Source organism: Drosophila teissieri, chromosome X (assembly GCF_016746235.2).
Source record: "Drosophila teissieri strain GT53w chromosome X, Prin_Dtei_1.1, whole genome shotgun sequence".
NCBI lineage: Eukaryota > Metazoa > Arthropoda > Insecta > Diptera > Drosophilidae > Drosophila > Drosophila teissieri.
Genome location: NC_053034.1, coordinates 16120582 through 16136481, shown reverse-complemented (window position 1 = coordinate 16136481; position 15900 = coordinate 16120582). Strand labels below are relative to the sequence as shown.

Here is a 15900-nt window from a genome sequence, read left to right as displayed (position 1 = left end):
CGCTTAGCATATACTTATGTAACCCTTATATGGTTTCTAGTACGATGAAATAGAACTAGAGCTTCTCCAAGCTGATCGCGGAGTAAATCGGATTGGTGACAACCTTATAACCTTATAAGCGGTGGTAAATCCATAACTACAATATAAGACCACTCAGATCTCGAACCTATTTCATTACATACTCGTACATTCGTTTTGCGTAACAACAATTCAAGTTCTTTGATACCTGTGTAAGTAGATTGAGTTCTAGACTTGTGACACTGATTCAACCAAAAAAAAAAACTGGAATATACGTATACATATATGTAATATCTATGTATTTACAAACCTGTAGAGCTCTACATACATATATTATTATTGAACAATTACTACATTTGAGCGCAGCTTGATTTTCAAAGTTTGCACTTTTCGTTGTTGCAGTTAATCAGTTGAGATTTCAATGAAAGTTCAATAGTTTTACAGTATTGCTGGTAATTTACGTTATAGCTACTTATATAAACATACATATACATATATACATAGCTGTTATATACTTGTACGACGCAAAACGATTTGCCCATCCCAACTTGTATTTCTCTATATCTACATAAATATATCGCTATAGTCCATAGCAAAGTTAATAGAACTCTCGATTGAACTTTGAAATATGTCTGTATGAAACTCACATCATCATCACACTCCATTTTACCAGCCACTCATCTAACTTATTAACACCATAGCTCTAGGTATGAAAAGTCTGTATAAATAACAACCTTAACTCCCATTGGCATAAATATCCGTTTGTCCGGAAATTCCGCTGACTGCCAATCATAAGTAATTTTAAATCGTAGCTTAGTCTGTATGTAAATCAAACTTTATAGATCAATAGTGTATACTGAGCAAAAATAGTCCTAGCGATTCTGAACTTATAACCAGAGTCGGAATCTAGAATATCATACCAATTCCAAATTGTTTTTGTTTTGTCATATCACCAAATGGCCTAACTTTAGAGCATACATATATTAAATGTGTTACTGAGAACTTGTAAGCTTAATAATAGTTTAATGGTAATTACATAGAATAGCCATGAGCAGCCATATATTTCAGGGTTCTCGTAAATTGCGAGTGTATCTCGTGCTGTGCAATCACTGCGATCCCTGAGATACATGGCGATATGTGTCCATCGTTCGTAGATAGCTAGGTTTGATAGCGACTAGAACTCGAAGAGAGTGCATATGTATACCTCGTAATCATATCTAGATATATAGAGTAAGCTTTATACCTACTACATCGTTCAGTACTCCCAAATATACCCCGCAGTGCCCCGTATGTATATACACTTGAACACTTGACACTGGTGGCACTTGCCACACAGTGCCAGCTATCTCTGTAAATACCCAGTAGTTGCGAACCGCGCCATATTATACATATTATACATAATATACGAGTATATACTTTAAAGCCATCTAGAGCATTTTCGTACCAATCCCAATCCCAATCAATCAATCACACATGTAGAGCCGTAAGTCTGGCCCCAGTTGGCGCGTTAATTAACTCAACTTGTATTGTATTGCATATGCAACCGAACTGAACACACATCACACCACATCCAACCCACACACACAGGTGTGCAACTGGCGAGGCCTGGCCCAACATAATGCTGGCATGTTTGAAGGGCAAGGCCTGCGACGACGACGCCGAGAAGGCACCTGGGGAGTACTGCGGATCCACACTGGCCTACGCCTACTTCGTATCGTTTATATTCTTCTGCTCCTTCCTGATGCTGAATCTGTTCGTCGCCGTCATCATGGATAACTTCGATTATCTCACCAGGGACTCCAGCATATTGGGTGCCCATCACTTGGACGAATTTGTGCGCATATGGGCGGAATATGATCCAAATGCGACGTAATTATCTGTTTAATATAATCACCAACACCACCCACACCCACACCACCAACACCACATTTACCCCCCTAAAACCTTAAATGTGATTTTGAGTTCGTCTCCTATGATTTCACTTTGATTTCCCCCTACTTCTGCCATTCGAGCCAATCTCGGCGCCCTTCTATATATTAAACGATTATTATTTGGTCGTATTTGATTCATACTCGTTGGTTGACCTCGCTCCCGAGCGGCTTTGTGCACAAGTTGAGCTTAAGTCCTCTCCAAGGATAGCGAATGAACAAAGGATTGGGTAAAATGCAATGCCGAGTACTTAATTTTTCTTTCCTTTTCTCCTCGCATGAGATAAACCCGTGTGAGCTGCACGACATGTCCGATATAACACAACTTAGACTACTATCTACACTGTTACTGCACGGTACTCACATTTCACAAATGGCAAATCGATATGTGAGTGCTGGGTGAATCATAGTCCGTACACTCGACTATACCCATGATCTTTGCTGCGGAGCCAGTTGCCCGAGCAGAGGTACTAGCCAACTAAGCATCTAACTCTCGTTGTGTTCCCCGGACAACTAGTGGAAAAATACACTACACGGAAATGTACGACATGCTGAAGAACATGGATCCGCCGTTGGGCTTTGGCAACAAGTGTCCCAATCGACTGGCCTACAAGAAACTGATCAGAATGAATATGCCACTGGACGATGAACTGAGAGTGCAGTTCACCACGACGTTATTCGCTTTGATTCGCGAGAATCTCAGCATCAAAATGAGAGCGCGTATGTATTGCCACCAATAGTTACTAACTACAATGTATGTGTATTTTAAAGTATTAGTTTCAAAACGGCATGCTCAGAAATCGATATTAATAGTTTAGAGATGCAATACTTCTATTGTGCAATCCGGATTTATGTTTATGTTGTGGAATCAGTCTAGCAACGTAGGATTTGTGTACTAATCATGTGTATCTCTATCTAATCAGCTGAGGAGATGGACCAGGCGGACATGGAGCTGCGGGAGACCATCACGAACATCTGGCCACTGCAGGCGAAGAAGATGCTGAACCTGCTGGTGCCGCCCAGCGATCAGCTCAACAAGGGCAAACTGTCAGTGGGTAAAATCTATGCAGGTTTCCTCATCCTGGAGTCCTGGCGCAGCACGCGGTTCGGCCAACTCGATTCGGGAATGCCGGTAAGCCACTCAACAAACCCCTCCACCCAGCCCTTGAACACAAACTACTCCAGTTGCGTAGAGTCAAAGATGAGTCGCTGATCGGTGGTCAGACCACCTGGATTGACTCACTGACTGAAGTCAGGATATTACTCAGTTTTAAGGAATCTTTAGGCATCCGTAAGCCCCAAAACATAGGCAGTTTTATTCGGAGTACATCGATTTATGTTAAGTCCAAGTTTACATTTAGCCACTGTCCTGCCAGAATTAGGGAGTTATATAAGTCAACTATCTGTCAGTCTTTTGGAAAGTTCAAAGCACTTTAAGTTCACATTGCACCGTAAAGAAATCGCCCTGAATTACAGAAAAGCGTCACACAACTTTCAACTTTCCTCAACTATGTAAATACCTATACTTTTCAAGAATACATCTATGTATACCTCAAGTCTCAAGTCTACGGGCTTTTTCGGCTTAAGCTGTTTACAACATACTTTATTTGGAATGAAAGGTTTTACAATCCGCATTTAAGGCGGGAAAATCTATCTTCGGAAACGCTTATGTATATAACACAGAAACTTACTATATACTACAAATAAGGTTTACTTATATATGGCATTATTCAATAACAAGTATTTTACCATAGAATTTAACTTATTTAGGGCGATTTTTCCGCTTAGGAACAAAGCTTGATTAAAACTTTTTCTCTACCACAAACAATTTTACATTTTGAATCTAAACGACACCAACCACAAAATATTCTATTAAATCTATATAACATGGAATAAATATGTGATATTATGATTTCTCTTCTCATACGACTGAATATGAACTCAATTAAAATTAAAAAAAAAACTAACAAACGTTAACAAATTAAACGAAATAATGCAAAATAATGCAAAATATGCAGAACTGGAAGGAGGTATATAATTAATTTTATATGCAACCTCATGTTTATCACATTTGTATATACAATACCCTATATATTGCGCACATACATGCCCGTTTGTATGTGAGACAAGTACACGAATCTTAGAAATACACATTCGCATATATAAACCACATACTTGCGATTAACCACATATACTACAAAGTATGTGTACTCGCAGCTGCCCCTAATTGGCTTAATCAGGCCCGATCAGATGCGATCTCAAATGCATATGTATACTATATACTTTACTGTCTAAATTTGAAATTATCTACGGGCAGTCATGTGGAAGCAAAAGGGGCGGATCCAGAGGAAGTTTAAATTGATTCTGATGCTGATCCTTGTATTTCGATTGTAATTAGAATAGAACTCTTGGATCTGCCACTGCATGGGATGCATATTTTCCTCCCCTTTGATCCGAATCCATTCGAAAGTTTCCAAATCGGGAGCAGAAAGTATTGCAACCCAATAGGGAAGACGGTGAAACTCAACTCGTATAATGAGCCATGGAATACCGTTCAGTAGAAGTCGAGTATCTTTAAGTACTATAACTACATACTCAAATATATATACCTACATATATATACATATATATATCGGTAGCGTTGCGAAGTTCGTATTTTGATTCTCCAGTTTGCGATTGTATGTTCGTTCCAAGTAGATACGACAATCAAACAAAATAAAAACAGAGTTAACTTCGTTACACTAAACTGTATGTATTGATACTTAGATATTTCTAGAGGTTTGCCATTTGTTTTTACACAACGTCAACACAAGAGAAAATCCGGAAACATATAATATCCGCCAAATTAGTCGTATTACTAGTGGGACCACTAAAAGGTCAAGGAACATTAACACACATCCACTTTATCTCTAAATCCCACCACTCACGGATTCGCTTTTACACAAAATTGTGCAAAATCTACTTGATTCGATATAGTTACTAAAAAAAAAAGCGGATCCACGTGGGTTAAACACACCAGTATTGAAATAATTAATCAAAATGTTTTATCTGTTATCCTGTTTTTGTGCACAACACACAAACGATCAATTGACAACTCAAAATTGAAATTGAAAAAATGCATAATTGACATTTGGTCCATGTTCACTGAACGTAAATGATAATTGGACGATGTTATTCCATCGTACGATTCCATCGTAAATCACATCGATGATCTCTGATAGCGGAAGAAGCTGGAGCACGACGATGAGCATAAATATAGCCCGACGGCAGTCGAGGAGCCGGTATATAATATATTTCCATATATACGAGTATACCTATCTATCTTTCGCTTGGTTTTACTTTCGCCTTTTAAATACGAAGCTCCTCCTCTTCCACATGTTTTGCGTCTACTACTTTTGTACAACCAACTGTTTCACCATTCTCGGCTAGAGGCATGTTTTGCATACTCGCCTAAGTGCAACAATATCACTAGGAAACCAGCATAAGCCTGCCTACCCATCGTATATAAGAAAAACTAAAATATCCAAACCGAAACACACCTATATCCTAATATAATAACTATAATAATAATCCAGCTGTAGATGAACACCCAACTGCAATGCCATGGTCATGTTTCGCTTAACACACCCACTAGTCAATCACACCTTAATAGCCATAGAGGAGTGTGCACTTTGCAGGGATAATCCCCGTTTTCTGACCTACAGCCTGCTTTTTAAATACCCCAAAGGACCTCCTAAGGTCCTGGCAAAAGCTTTAATTATTAGGCTTCTCCTTTAGAGCTGGAATGGCGCCAGTGATGATGCAAGTTCTTGTATAGAAGCCAGTCCTTCGTCCTCTGCTTTCTGTTACGATTTTCAGAGGACTCTTACTTTAAACGAAGGACTATAAGTATTAGTTTCATATAAGAAGAAATATTGGTCAGTGGTGCGTTTTGAATGGCGAAATTCGTTCTTAAATGCAGAAATTCGGATCCAATTGAAGATTGTAAAAGTCTTACGATGAAAACATAATTGTGTAGGGCTCTGCGATATTAATAAGTATGTTTACATTGTGGAACGTCTAAGTCCTTGTGTGTTGATGCATTTGAAGTAATTGTAATTGTCCTTTAGTTTATTGTACACTTTACAAAAGTAAAGCACTGTTTTTAAGTATGAATCCGGACTGCTGCACTCAATCGCAAGTCTGCATTTTGATATACCGACCAAATATACTATATATACTTAACCTTTGATACAAAGAACTCTAGACCATCTGTACATATTGGAATTTGATTAGATTGAAAGACACGTGGATTCAATGGAACCACACTCCATATGAACTATGAACTAGGCCTTTTGTGATAGTATCAGGCAAATGTCCTATATTTAATATTTTCATTTACCAGTCGAATTGCCACTGAATTTCTTGTAATCTTTACTGCTGAATAGGCATGCTTAAGGTAACCGAGCGATCGCATCAATTTAAGACACTAATTCAAAAACTAATAAATCAAAAGCATGGAAGAATGAAATCGGTCAAGTTTTTGTATGCCAATATGCCCATATGACATGAGACCAGGAATAGATGATAACAAAGTACTCAAATGTGTTTTTCAAAGGGGTAATTAATATTGTTTATTATATTCAAAAAATAAACATTCTGGTTGGTAAAATAAAATGTCTAAAATGTAGGTCCAATGTCATATGGGCATGTAAGATTAATCCTAATTTGGTACATCCATTTGAACGCCATACAAGTATAAGTTATATTTTACGTTCCCACAAGATAGTTTATTCTTTTGTTACTCATAGACAAAACTTTGATAAATCTCGTAATCACATGTTTGGTTGACCATTTCTCTAAATCGGCACTTAATAATAATAATAACAACAATATTAAAAACATCGTAACAATTTTGTCTCATAGCGGTACCTCTTAGATTTTCTTTAAATCATAGTGAGTTGTAAAAATGTTTGCGCATGCTTTTACCATATTAAGCAAGCCTCTCTTTTAAGCTATTTATGAAATCTTAAGCGAAAGCATATCTTATACAACATTGCCTCCTCAAAACCAACCCACATAATACCGATACCGATACCGACACAATCCCGAATAGAGCTTGACACATCTCGAAATGCTATATACTATACCATACCTCAATGTAAAGATATTAAGCAGGGGCTATCGCTCCATTATCGTACAATCGTACATATGTATAAACCAATATATACTATGCATATGTACATACAAGTATATGCGATAATAACGATACTTTTGATTATCATTTCTGTTCTGTAATCTACTTATACTTTTTAATTACTCTATAATAATTCTTACATTCCATTTTCAATGCTTATACAAAAAACAAAAACCAAAACAAAACCAAAAACAAAAACCAAAACAAAATCAAAATCAAAACCAATCCCAATGCGTTGCAATGTTACTACATCAAATATTCACCAATCACCCAACTTTAACCACAACTGTGTCTACAATAAACAACAATTTAATTGAATTGCAACACTATCTGAAATCTGTATTTCTACAACCTAAAAACAACTACTACAACTAAAATAAAAAATATCTATAAACAAAATACACGAAAAATATTCATGAAAACGAACTGCAACGAACGAAACCAAACTAATACCGAAACGGAACGGAATGGCAATCAAAACCACTGCACTTTCCCGTCTGCCAAATCAATTGCCAACTGCCAATTGCCAATGGCCAATCGAAAAACCGCAAATGGCCAATCGAAAATCGAACAATCCGTAGAAACAATCATTCTTTAACTGCCTCCTCGACATGGCCGCCCTTGACAAAGGAGGATCGCGACAGGGCTCCATAAGTTTCGAGCCGAACGGGGAAGGAGCCGCCAACTCACAAACACATTTGTTAGCCAGCACGCACCACCACCACGCAAACGGTGATGCCGAACACAACAGTTTGGCAACACTAGCACGGCGGAGTACGATCAGAAAGCGATCAGTTAGGTAATTTAAACCAGCTTCAATCTTAACCATAGTCCGTAACGTGCCAAGTATCATAACCATCGTCATTGCCACCGCCATCGCCATTGCCATTACAACCATTTGAGCCCATTCATTCGATCACCCATCGATCATCCATAAAACGAGACGAGTGGTCTTCCTTACTCGATCGTACTTCATATGCAGCAGACATAGATCTAAGCTCTGAGCTCGTTCCCGGAATATCTATTCCGCTTTGCGCAAAAAAGTATGCTACAATATATTTTGCCGTAACTTCCTTTCCCCAGACAAGCGAACAAGTCAACGAGCGCTTCCGCAAAACATTCTCTATAAAGTTACAGGATCTTAACAGCACATTGATTTCCAACATTTCAACAGCCTTATTACCCTAAATTAAAAGTAAGAAGTACGAGTCTTTAACTTGTTCCCAAATAAGTGAAAGCTGCTCTTCGAAACTCAGATCTAATCTGAATCTCGATATCTTCTTCGAAGATAAGTCAGTAATGTCAGTCTCAGCATACATCCAACATACATATGTACATGCATAAGATAACTCTCGCTTCACAACACTATCGAAATACAACTACTACTACTACTACTAACAACAACAACACTTACCAACACTATTAGCAACTAACTACAAGATCTTTGTGCCTTTGTGCATTCTTCAACATTGACATAAGTAAATTGTTTTTCTTCTAATTTTTAAATATTTCAGAAACAAAAAGGTGAATAAGTTTGATAAACTCCAAGCGGTAAACCAAAATGAAATTATCAACAAATTTTACTAATCAAAAATAATAATTAATTGTGTATTATATAAATTTATGTGAATACTCTTTGTGTCCATACTCCGTTTCCGATATAAATGTTGTTCACAAAACCGATTAAGTCAAGTAATCAACTAGTACCTTTAACTACATACATACTCACTCATAAGTATATGTATAGCTGTACGCGCCCATGTACGACGTATCTATGACTATGTACCATATGAATATATAATATATAATGTGCCAGATATTGCCGGGTGCTCAGCTTAGCTCCACATGCATAAATACGAATATATGAATATATAAATACATACATACATCATATATACATGCGCACATGTGTGTACTGCGTATCCAACCTACTATAAATCTTTAATTTGCGTTTACTCAATAGTGCAATACATACTCGTACCTAAATGTTGCATAGCAATTTAACAACAAAAAAAAAAACAAAACAAAAACATTAGAAACGCAAAACTTGGCTTAGTACTCGTACTCGTACTCAATGTTGTAATTTGATCGTTTCTATAACCACTAAGTGTACTCCCACGTACTTAGGCATCCTTGGTTCGTTGGTTTTTTGGACAAGTTGAGCAGTTAACAGTGGCAACGAACAGCAAACCGAAAGGCTCTGGCAAAGCTCCACTCAGCCCCAAATAAATCACAGTCCGATTGAGCCGTCCGATCCCACATTCAGTTCTGAAACTGTACAAAAGAGCATCTTTTATTAATGAAAGATATGTGGTTTGAATTTTGAAGTCTCACTCTTCTGATAAATAGTCTCTTCATTAAATAGTTAACTGATTGATATGATTTAAGCCAGCTTAGTTGACTTGTAGTTGAAAAAAGCGGACTTGCAATCGTTTTTCCCCATTCCAATGAGTGTGAGATGAACCGTTTCACCAACTGGTTTGCCAGGTCCTTTAGGAAAATAGTGTAAGCATAGGCAAAAGTGCAATAACATCTTTGGTTCTCACGTACAAACATGCCAGCAATGTATGATTAACTCACCAATCCCCCCAGTACAATTGCGACCTAGACATATCGAGACACCTTCATTCTTACACCAGAAACTGCGAATTTCCCACTCACAGATCAAGTCTGCCACATTAACAATTTACAATTAACAATTAACCCAACAATCGTTGATACCAATTCGCATGAGGCGTGCCAGCCATGTGAAACAAGTTGGCGGTTCTAACTCTGTTCCCACTCACAGCCTTTTGTGCAAAGTCCGATAATCTTGGGTTCTCGGGTTCCTGGGTTCAATCAGACAGGAAAATCGTGTCACTTCCAGTTGTCACTTTCCAGGCTACCGACTTCCGGTTGGACAGTGGAACTGAGAACCGGAAATGACCCGATACACTTTTCTACGTACACATAAAGCCTTGCGGAGGAAAACCTTCCAATTCGGTGGGAAGTGTCTGGAGGTGTTAGTCAGGAGGTTAATCTTTAGTCACTCTTAGGGCAACTCTAACACTGTATACATAACTAGAGAATGGCTTTTTCTCTTAGAGTCAAAGCCAGCCACTTAGCACACCAATTGTAACTTGTATTGTAATGGTTTAGACTTAAAGTGAGGCGAAGATCTCTGATTCGCCCAAGTGATTCTTGATTTCTAGCGAGTTTTCCCTCTAGTTACACATATAAAGGCGGCTTTATGTGTAGGTAGTAATTGTTTTCGAATTTCGATTTGAATGTAATAAGTATACAGTTTTGGTATTTGAATGTTATTCGTAAAGTCCAATCACGAATGCGAAACGGTTTGTGAACGGTAAGTAAGTTCGTCGGCCGGAATCGAGGAGATTCCAAATCAATTGGCGCTCGATGCAGCTGCTCTTTCCACGGCCCGAAACAGGAGCAATTGGAAAAGGACTCGGGACTCAGGACTCAGGACCTGACCAACACCCATTACCCACCATTACACCACACATTTAACCAACGAATTTTGACTAAGTAGTGCATGCCCGTAGTTACATATTTGCATTTGCATTTGCCTAGCTTTCAATATTCCGCCTTATTGTACTTGCGATTATATCACTGCTTTATCAACTACACGCTATAAACACAATCACTTGCATGACTAGCAATCCTTTAATCTTGTAGATACTATATCTTGTAGAGAAATCTGGCAAATCTACACTATCCAGATGCAAAGAGCGATTGATACTTGCTGTTTCTTCGTATTTTGCGTTTCACTTCTTTTGTACTACATCATATCACCGTAAATATAGGACAATAAACCAAAAGATAAAAAAACCAAAGAAAAAAGAAAAAACCAATAACGTAGACAAAGTCGAATGTTGAACAATTGGCGTAATAAGAAACGCAAAATGGCAGTCATATCATTTTCAGATCAGTCGATTACAAAAGAACCCAAAACCAATGATAACAATTATCTAGAGAAAGTGACCAAGTATATATGTATATGTATACTCCCGAGTAGTGTATGGAATTCCTTAAATGTTACATGCCCTCCAATAGGTTAACCATCAAATACAAAACCAATATAATCCCGCATTTGAGAACAACCCCTCTATACAAACTAGTACAATTGAAAACGCATTTGAATATGTATTTTGTTGCAGTGGAGTAATGATTGCTTTTGTTTACTTTTATATACCGTATACCCCCCTAACAATTACATATATCCCACAAAGTAAGCATACATGTCTCTATGTATATTTATTTTGTAGCATTATATACAAGTACAAGCATATAAACATATCTATGGCCAACGCTCCATTACGGGGCATTGGACTATAGAACTATAGTTCTAAATTTATAAATACACAGATATACCTAAACTTACGTATCCTTGCAATGAATGAATCCACGAGAAATCGGTCTAGAGGAGTCCCCCCAAAAATATGAAAACCTAGAAATGCTGAGCAAATTAGAATCGATTCGACCATCTGGAAGTGTTTCCCCCAATCGAAACCACCCACCTGCTTTCCCCCAAACCTGAAACCCCTAACTCCGAACACCGAACCCCGAACTACTTCTCAATCTTTTCGGACTGATTTCGAGTGGTAGCATTCATGGTGACCCAGTTGGCTTACTAAAACGTTCCACCATCGTCTTCCAACTAGATGCTGGAGCTGCAGGACGCATCGAGACACCCATCGCAGGAGTCGCTAACCGGTGCCGATGCTGGCCATCTACATCCTGGACATTCGTACATGAATGGCCATCGGCGATCGCCTAGCTTGAGGTAAGAGTAGTACATATCCTTCTTAATTATGAAATGTTTAACCCTTTCTGCTTTCTGCTTGCTGCAGGCACAACGGCTCTCCACTGGCCAGATCTCCGAGTCCTCGACGGCGTGGCCATCAATACATACATCATGATATCGGGTTCTCCGATACCGTATCTAATGTTGTAGAGATGGTCAAGGAGACTCGCCATCCTAGGCATGGCAACAGTCATCCGCGGTATCCAAGAGGTATTTATTGGCTCGACACCCATGGCATTATAACCATTAACTACTACTACTACTACTACTTCCAACTAAACTGACTTTCGTGCGTGTGTGTGTGTGTGCGCTGGTTGCAAGCCAAATGATCTGGTTAGGGATTTCCCGGCATTATCCTGTACTATCGTGCTTTGTCCTTCCTCCGATGTTGCCCTTAATCACTTCGTATCCATTCGAGATCGGCTTGCAGAGGGGCACACACAGAACCAGGGACTTGGACACTCCAGGGATTTTTGATCTATTTCGTAGAACCGTAGTTATATACATATATACATATATGTCTACAATTCCATAGCTATTAACGAAATCTCTTAATACAAATATATATTATATTCCCATAATAATTTTATCGTTTCCGTTAAGTCGGTGCCCCTCTATCGTTTATTAATTTGAAAATCGAAAAAGAAAAAAAGAAAATATGTTGCTAAGATCAAATACGTAAAATGTTGTGCCCCGACATCCTTAATTATTACTTTTTTTATTATTGTTGTTATATGTACAATATAGGTTCATGGTCAGCATCGACAAGTCCGGCCCGTTCGCCTTCGCCTTCTCGATATGGTGGTCATTTGTCTCGCAGTAAACGCACTCAACTGCCTTATCCCACATATGGGACAACCAGTCTATGTCAAAGATCACGATCGCCGAGTCCCGCTAGACTTCAGGAGATGCGTGAACGAGACAGACTTGGTTATGGGATTGATATGGGTACATCCTTAGCACTTGTTATCTAAAGTCCAACAAGCTCAATCAAAATCAACTTTAAACAATTTAAACAAAAAACAACTACTCAACTTGTTTTCTATATATGCTAGTATTTTCTTCTACACAAATTTCGACTTCAACCATCTCAACTTTAACAAACATCAAAGATCAGACATGCTTACTCGTAAATCGTAAACTCGTAACTCGTAATCCGTAACTAACTTGTATTCGTACATAGTTGCCAACCATGCTTAACATGTACCATGTATTGTCATGCCCAGACGTTCAATCAGAAAACCAACAGTCAATCAATCAGTCAACCAGTCAGTCAACCATAAGCTTCAACAAATCGAATAGTTCAAATACTCCTATCATACATCCCACACAGCGCTCAAGTTCATTCAGATCGGTGATCAAAGTACTCATGATTATGATTATATGCCCCCAAACTATTCGTACTTGTACTCGTACTCTTGTCACACTAGCAGCGTTTATTGTTTTCATTTCTCTAGATGCCATCCTCGTACCATCCACCACCTATATTATAATCACATCTCGTATGTATGGTGCTGACATGTACAGACTTCAACTCCATCCTCGTCATCAACTACCAAACTACCACACTGAGTCTCTGGCAAATGAACTGTTAAATAGCAATAGAGCAATAGCGTTTCACATATGTATACCACTTTTGAGTTAGGACTACTTTCGACGGACTCTGAGGCGAACACCCAGTACTGGTCACTACCTGAAAACAGCATCGATGTAAGAGGAACAGCCATAATGTGTAGGGGTGAGATAAGTGAACATCATTTCCTAGTCAATCCCGCAAAGAAGGTGAAGTTCGTAAGCCATAGTCATATATAGCCGCATATCCTATTTTTTTTTGCTTCGAAATTGACCTCTGTCAGCCTGACCAGCACAGGATAAGACACTGACCAAGAATCTCTATTTAAAGCTTGCTTCTTGTTCCAAAAACAAAACAAAAAACGAAACAAAAAAAGAAACACCCAGTTACTACTACCACAGATATGTAGGCAATGTTTTTTGTACCAGTTGTGGGCGGTGAAATCGACTGAGCTACTTACGTACTCGTATATATGTAATATTTACCAGGGGAATAATTTGGGTTGCAGCCTTCGGGTGTTTCAGTATCTAGACGTGTGTGCATATTTATCTATCTTATCTATCTGTGAATGTGCGTCAATAGTATTCTGCACCATTACTTAATCCATCCTTTTCGTTTTTGCATAAATGGTATCTCAATACGAGTAGATCGAATCGAACAGTCACGCATGTTGCCATGAACAATTTAGCTGCCGACCGGCCATTCCCCAAATCATCCAACTACTTGTGTATATTTCTCTCAATACATTATATAGCACTGTTACTGTTCCATAATTTTCTAAGTTGTATAATTCCGTAGGGTGCTCAAATAACTCCACACGCTTATGAACGTAGATACAGTGAATGCATTTTTGGCATAGCAACATTTTTTTAAACAACATTCAAGTTAAATATGTAAACTACGTTCTCATTGGGACATGTTCATCCTCTCCTCAATGTCAATCTAAAATCACCAGTCATAAAAACAATTAAATCACAATTGTGCAAAAGTTATAAACTAGGAGTTTTGAAAGGACCTGTCAAATAAACATTGTTTGTATTTTTCGAAACTACATATAATCATAACTAATAATAAACTTAATACGTTTTGAGCTAATTTTGACCTGTACTTTCAGAATTCAATAGACTAAACGAGACTCCCACTAAATGTCGCACAATTAAATTGAACATAAACCCGGTTACGCTAAAGTCTGTCTGATTGTCTTCAGTTGTTAGATAGTTAGTCGCAAAACTAAACGAAATGAACATGTCCCATTCTATCTTATGTTTCATATATATTTGTATGTATGTTTTAAGTCCATGTTAATGTTAATGAAGAACAACCTAGGTACACTTTGTTCAGTATCATAACAGCAGAGTATTTTTGCAACGACTAATGCCCTAGACTGCACCTGTTCAGCCCGCAGGCAAGTAATGTCTCCAATTTCCGCAGGTGTAACGCATGTACAGCACAGTTACCCTACACTGGCCTCCCGAAGAGCCGGCATCGGAAGACGCCTTCCTCCGACTCCCAGCAAGCCGTCAACGCTGCAGCTCAAGCCAACCAATATCAACTTCCCCAAACTGAATGCCAGTCCCACACATGTAAGTCAATGTCTCGTCTATCAGATACCCTTTACCCCATAACTATGTTACATTTCTCTGTGGCAGACACACCACTCAACGCCCCACAGTGTTCACTCGCTACCACACCACCGCGACCTGCTGCGAGATCCAAGGGACATGTACTACAGTAGTAGAGAACGCGAGCGGGATCGCGAACGCCTTAGGGATCGGGATCGCGAAAGGGATCGCGATCGCCTGCACGAGTACGACCTGCGCTACGAGTACCGGGATCGGGAGCGGGAGTTGTACGAGCGCGAAAGAGATCGCGAGCGGGAGGTCGAAAGAGAAAGGTGAGTAGCGCTATATAGTATTGATATACTCAAGTAATACATGTCCATCTCCAACACAGACTGGAATATATAGCACCGCTGTCATTCGAACAAGCGCTGGCTATGGGCCGAACAGGTCGTGTACTGCCATCTCCAGTTCTAAATGGTTTTAAGCCAAAGAGTGGTCTGAACCCTCGACACTCCGATTCGGACGAGGAGGATTGGTGCTAGCAAAGGCTTTGATTGCGATCGCGTAATCGAAAGGATCAGATCTGGGTATAGCATCAGGCCATTTGCTCCTCGTTGTCAGCACCAAACTTAGATCACAATTTTGATACGATACGACACAGCTACCAGATACCCGACCATCAGCGAACCCATCCATACCTTTGTCCACCAGTACACCAACACCGACACCAACACCAACACCTACACCAACACCTACACCAGCTACACCACCTACACCAACGACCACACCAAGAGCAGCACCTATATCAAAGGTATGGCACGAACGTATCGACACCGAAA

At 39.1% G+C, this 15900-nt stretch overlaps 1 protein-coding gene across 1 annotated transcript in view; it reads left to right on the top strand.

Annotated features, from left to right (window-relative positions):
- The window catches only part of LOC122624752 (voltage-dependent calcium channel type A subunit alpha-1), a 52459-nt gene extending 36802 nt beyond the window's left edge, over positions 1-15657 (top strand). The window contains exons 24-34 of the mRNA XM_043804438.1: positions 1606-1887; positions 2464-2666; positions 2870-3078; positions 7704-7921; positions 8637-8646; positions 11784-11905; positions 11973-12136; positions 12674-12874; positions 14931-15082; positions 15149-15393; positions 15453-15657. Of these exons, the coding sequence (XP_043660373.1) occupies positions 1606-1887; positions 2464-2666; positions 2870-3078; positions 7704-7921; positions 8637-8646; positions 11784-11905; positions 11973-12136; positions 12674-12874; positions 14931-15082; positions 15149-15393; positions 15453-15603 (1957 nt within the window). The 3' untranslated portion in view covers positions 15604-15657. The remainder of the gene's footprint in view (positions 1-1605; positions 1888-2463; positions 2667-2869; positions 3079-7703; positions 7922-8636; positions 8647-11783; positions 11906-11972; positions 12137-12673; positions 12875-14930; positions 15083-15148; positions 15394-15452) is intronic.
- The last annotated feature ends 243 nt before the right edge of the window (positions 15658-15900 follow it).